This window comes from Meleagris gallopavo, chromosome 6 (assembly GCF_905368555.1).
Source record: "Meleagris gallopavo chromosome 6, MGAL_WU_HG_1.1, whole genome shotgun sequence".
Lineage (NCBI taxonomy): Eukaryota > Metazoa > Chordata > Aves > Galliformes > Phasianidae > Meleagris > Meleagris gallopavo.
The window spans coordinates 15,600,705-15,606,704 of NC_139409.1; the positions used below are offsets into that span (position 1 = coordinate 15,600,705).

At 37.5% G+C, this 6,000-nt stretch overlaps 1 protein-coding gene across 3 annotated transcripts in view; it reads left to right on the forward strand.

Annotated features, from left to right (window-relative positions):
* Positions 1–5,529, forward strand: part of MKX (mohawk homeobox) — a 42,356-nt gene extending 36,827 nt beyond the window's left edge. For 2 of the 3 annotated variants that reach the window (XM_085227195.1, XM_085227194.1), the window contains 2 exons: positions 2,409–2,442; positions 2,880–5,529. In XM_085227195.1, the coding sequence (XP_085083321.1) occupies positions 2,409–2,442; positions 2,880–3,066 (221 nt within the window). In that variant the 3' untranslated portion in view covers positions 3,067–5,529. The remainder of the gene's footprint in view (positions 1–2,408; positions 2,443–2,879) is intronic. The other variant, XM_085227196.1, reaches the window with a different exon arrangement.
* The last annotated feature ends 471 nt before the right edge of the window (positions 5,530–6,000 follow it).

The following is a 6,000-nucleotide window of genomic DNA, read 5'->3' on the forward strand; positions in this document are numbered from 1 at the left end:
CCTGCAAGATATCAAGGAAGACCTGGAAGCATGGGCGAAGCTCTTTCCCCTCAGAAGGCAAAGGAACAGGGGATCAACATTTCTTGCAGAACTGGTTGTTTGCCTTTCTCATAATGATTCTCCTCATCCAAAGATGATGATCATACTCATTTCCTTCACTAAGGTCTGTTCAGACAGATGTGAGCTCCTTGGATGCTGTGGCAGTGCAAAAGAAGATATGCTGTCATAGGCTTGGTATAGCAGAAAAGGATTTTTGGCAAGAAAAAGTGCATTGAAATGATGGATTGTCATATTTCTTTGTACTAACATGCTTTTACAGCTATTAGCAAGAGCTTTGCAAATTATCAATTATGTTTTTATTGTAATCCAGTTTCAGATTTCTCTGACATAAATTATTTGTTTAAAAAATATAAAATCTGAATGGAATAAAAAAGATTTCCAGCAAAATTAAGGAACGGACAACTCTTTGGTCCTGGGTTGTATTTTTTAGCTTTGCTGCTGCTTTTTTATACCTTGGGCAAGTTGCTTTCTTTTAGAGCTGGCTAAACACCCCTAAAAAATATTTGCAAATACTCCTTCAAATAAATGCTGGAATTGGAATGTGTGTCACCATTCACACCTACTTTCCTCAGAAGTTTATACAAGCAATTTTTTTGTTCATAGGAAATATTTTCCAACAGCAAAAGAAACTGACAGATGCATGAGAGAGGTGTATTTATATCCAGGTTTGCTCTGGCAACAGTGTTCTGTTACTTGCCATTTCCATTTCTATACCTACTGACCTATTCAGTCCTAAACCTCCTCTTTAACACTGTCTCTATTTAAAAAAAAAAACAGCAAATGCTAAATGAAGCAGGGCTGAAAAACGGTTTGTAGCCCAGTACGTTATGAAGAAGGAAACTTTTGGTGTCATTCAGTACATCTCTGCAAATCACATATATATATGATATAGTTTTCTCAGTTTTCTCTTTTCTGCCTGGATTGAACTCCCCCCCATGCAATGATCTAGATCAAGAGACACTGACTTAAGATATGCTGTTTTGGGACAACATATAAACCCACGGCTCATTCACTTGTGGACATTTATATAGCTGTTTTGCAAAAGCATGAAGTTTTGTTAAATCAAACAGCTTGGCAAACATCTGACCAGTGAAATTACAGATGGTCTGCCTGCATTTTTTCTGGTGAGCCTGTGGTCTTTGCTGCTCACCTGCAAGCACTAGGGAATGTGGCTGTGCCAAGGTGTTGGGTGTGCTGGCTGCAAGAGCAGACTGGCCACCCTTTGGTGGCGGGTAAAGCCACTTGTAAGCATGGTGCTAGCAAGGGATGCAATGTGCTTTGGGACCTATTCACCTGGAAGCTCTGTTTAAAGAAAAGATCAGCTTTTAATTAATAATCCGGTTGAAATCTAGCTGTAGGGTAGTCTACCAGTTGGGAATCTCGCTTCATTACTTTACAAGATTTAGGACTTATTGTGGTCATGTAGCCACTAGAGCTCATGCAGAAAAACTTTCTTTTGTTTGACTCATTCTCCATAGATATTGCGTTTAGGCATCAGCTTCTCATTCCCCTATAATGTGTTTCTGTGTTAGGATAGGAAGCCCACTGACTAATACATACAGATTTCTGCCTGGCAAATATTTCTGGCTTCTCTGCAATGCGAGGACTTAATGAATGAACAAATGTGACCCTTGATGGGAAAGTGTAACTTACTCCTGTGATGCAATTTCACCTTTGAAGGCTATTAGCCACGTGTGCTTGTTCCTTGTGTCCTGCTTAGCCTGCCTTTGGGACTGAGGTGCAGCCTGGGCAAGGGTCGCCTTTAAAACACACACATCATCTGTGTATGGGTGAAAGTCCTATTTTTAGTGCATACAAGAGAGCATTCACTAAAGGGAAATGAAACTGGGTTTTATTTTTAGTTTTTGTAATTCCTTATGTCCTTGGGATTTATGTACGGAAAAATTCCATCACCCAGCAAAATGTAGGTGAACCTCCAGGATCAGCATTATTCTCACTATTGCCAATAAAACTAAAACACGGGGCCACTCCAGGGTGCACTGGGCAGTTTGGCACTGGTCTTGTCAGGGTGGTGCTGGAGAGGCTCAGCAAACTCTACCCTCAGCACACCCTCTTCTTACACAGCTGTGGCACAGGAGCCTCTCTATGGCTGAAATTTCTCCACAGTGGGTTTTTTTTGACTCGTGTCTGCTTCAAGCTCAGAATTGATTTCTTCAGAGAGGCACTTCAGTGAAGTTGACCCCTTATATGTGTCCAAACAAAGGATTTTTTTTTTGTATGAATTTTGGAATTAGTCTGGAGTCATTTTTCTGTGTGCCTATTTCATGAATTTGTTTGTTTAAAAACTGCTGAAAAAAATAGATGTAATTTTTTTTATTATTTTTCAGAAACTCTGGAGAATGGACCAAATAAGTGTGAAAGGTGAGTAAGGGAATGTGCTATTTCCCCATATGCTTATTTTTACAGCTTTCCTGACATTGCGTAGCCAGTATGTCGAATCATAGAATCATAGAATGGTTCAGGTTGGAGGGGACCTTTAAGATCATCCAGTTCCAACCCCCTGCTATAGGCAGGGACACCTCCCTCTAGACCAGGTTGCTCAAAGCCCCTTCCAGCCTGGCCTTCAATGCTTCCAGGGAGGGACCTGTTCCAGTGTCTCACCAACCTCATAGTAAAGAATTTCTTCCTAATATCTAGTCTAAATCTGCCTTATTCCAGTTTAAAGCCATTTCCCCTTGTCATGTCATTATGTGCCCTTATAAAAAGTCCTTCTCCAGCTTTCCTGTAGGCTCCTTTCAGCTACTGGAAGGCTGCTATGTAAGCGATATATGTAACTATTTGTTATTGCTTGAATCTAGTGCAGCTAACAGAAAAGGAACCAGCAAAGACGAAACATATTGGAAGGAGATCAACGCAGCCATGGCCCTAACAAACCTCGCCCAAGGGAAGGACAAACTGCAGGGAACTACCAGCTGCATCATCCAGAAATCCTCACATATATCAGAAGTAAAGACTGTTAAAGTGCCATTAGTCCAGCAGTTTTAAAGAGATGAGTTCCTTTTTTCTTGTCAAGCGGACATTTTCCTCACAGGATTGGTTTTCAGCAAAATCAGATTCACAGATATGAGGCAGATGTGGAAAATAGATCCCCTTTAACAGTACAGTCAGTTTGAAAAAACAGTGTTCCTTCAGATTCTGACGTTTTCATTGTATTAAATGAAATGTTTGATTGCTTCTTTAAAAGGCATGTAAATTATAAAAAAAACCTGTTTTTATCAAAACATTAACTTATTTTATGTTAATCAAAGTGCGCATAAGGTGTTTGCATTGCTATTACAGTAAGTGCCTTGCTTTCAAAAAATAAGCTATAACGTGGGCATAGTACAACAGTATTATGCCTCAAAATGACAATGCCATAATGCTTAAACTTAGTGTATTATTCCAAGTGGGCTTAAGCAGCCTAGGGCTAAACACATTACTGCTGGAGGCCCTGGAGAATTGTGCATAATAGACTTGACCAAATTGACAAGTCTTAATAAAATTGTTACATCGATTTTTCTCTTTTTTAATCAACAGTGTTATAAAAATTGTACAGTATGTTTTGTCAAAGTGACAATGAGATTGTTATGCATGTTTCTTACCTGTATATGCAGTATATTAAAATACCAAAATCATTCCTTTGAAAAGTGCAATACTCTAGAACACACAAATTTAGGAAATAAGTTAATTGTTCAGATTATTTTGAACTTACACATACGCTCCCAGACATGTTGCTTGTTAAAGATTTCTAGTTGAGAAGGTTCTAGCCAGACTAGCTGTAAAGTCCATTTTCTATTGTTCTAAAGCTTTGCTAGTGACTTACAGAAGTTTTTATATAAGTAAACAAAATGGATCTCTTCTTGTACAAACCTGAATCTATAGTGCCATTTATTATTTACAGTGGAGCTCAAAAATGTTTTCATGGTGAAAATTATTACTTCAATGTGTTTTAATTTTATTTTATAGGTACTGCATAGATGAGAACAGTTGATTGACAGTTCACATTTCAGTGAGAAAAAGCTGTAGTATACACTATCAAAGCCCACAGTAGTAACACAAATGGGACTTGAAACATTGAAAAATACCAACATTTGATGTTGGAGGGTTTTAAATAGATACTAAAATGTATTAAATGTCACATTCTATACTTGACTGCTGTTGAGCATAATAACTACCATAAAGCCCAGTTTATTTTGAGGGTTTTCTGGGTTGTACAAGTTATTCTTAAATCATATAACAATAGTCTGATGAGGTTTACAGTGCTTGAATGGAATGTACATGAAAGCAATTTACAGTGGCAAAGCCAAATACAATTTATACTGAATGAGTTACAGAAAACTGGAAAAGAGCTGATTGTTGCTAGGAATTGGATTTTTTTCTTCCTGTGGTTATCCTGTCAGGTTTTTTCCTATTTATCTCTCTCCCCTTTCCTCTTTCATGAGCCATCAGTGAACAAGATAAGACTTCAGTCCTGCTTCCACTGAGTTTAATGGCCAAATTCCCACTTCACTGGAAGCAGTACTGTGCTAGTGATTAAACTAACTTGCAAGTATAGGCTGTTCCAGTTGCACTAAAATAGTCAAGACACATTGCAAATATCAGCCTTGGTGCGACTTCTTAGGAAACTTCTTGATGTAACTTAACATGTTGTTGGGTTTATTTAGTGTACAATGAAAATGATTTGATATGAGAATATTTTGTACATATATATTTTTACTTTGTTTTCTAAATTGCTGATTTGCATTGACTTAAAGTGCCAAGCAAGAAATGTATGTTGTCATGACTGTATGAACAGTTGAAGTATATGTTTCACTGACTCGCATCATTATGTGTCTAAGATTCCGTGACATTAATTTTTGATACTTTACTGGATTTTGACATAATAATGTGAGTTTATAACTAATAGCAGAGAGTTAATACTTCACTTTCGTTCATACTATTATAAGTTATTCTGGTATTAAATATTTTGTGAAAATAAATCAATGATTTTGACAAACTTTTCTGTTAGGAATATTCACAGTGTTTTTGTCTGCATAAATGACAACAACAATTGTCATGTAAAAATGGTATCTTTGGTGACTTCTCTGGAGCAAAACTGGAGAAGACAAGCCATACTATAAACAACTTGTTCATGGTTCTTTCTTTAAAATAATCAAAGCACAAAGAATAATCTGTAATACACATCAAGTGGATTTAAATTTAAGAAATACTTGGCATAATTTCTTGTTACTATTTCCTTTAATTTATTTTTTTTCTACTGCTGCTTTAGAGTTTTCTGAAAACACAAATTCTAATGAATTATTTGTGTGTCTTTTTTTAAATAACAAGAATCACAATCAGTGCTGAGCCAACAGCTAATGAAGACTCAATAATTATTTATGATATTGGAAAAACAAACATTATTACTATAGCTCTTCTTTGTTTCAACATATGTAACCATTTTAGTAAAATAAATAACTGCAAACAACATCTTGCTGGTTTGACTTAAATATTCATTTATCTCTTCTTAGTCATTTGCATTTCTGGTTTCCTTTTACAGACAGGATTGCTCTATAATGGGATATAAGCATAAGACAGGCAAAGATAAACAGGAACATCTCATACAACAGCTACAATCACTAAGCTATAGTTCTCACTTTGTGGCCTCATAGTGAAGCAGCTCCACCAAGCAGAATGAGAGCAAGCCACGGGCCAACATACAGAGTTGTATGGGGCTGCTGAATCACAGCCTGATCCTCTAATTGAGCACCTGAGGTGAGCAATGAATCAGCCACGGGAACACAGGTGAAGGCAATTCACCCGTGTTGCAGGAAGGGGTGGAGCCTGGCTCCACCTCTCCTAGACTTAAATTTAAGAGCTGACTGCCAGTAGGGAAGGATCTCTTCTGGAGATCTGCTCCACTGGAGTCTATCATGCAAGCTCAGGGTAGGGTGAGTGTCC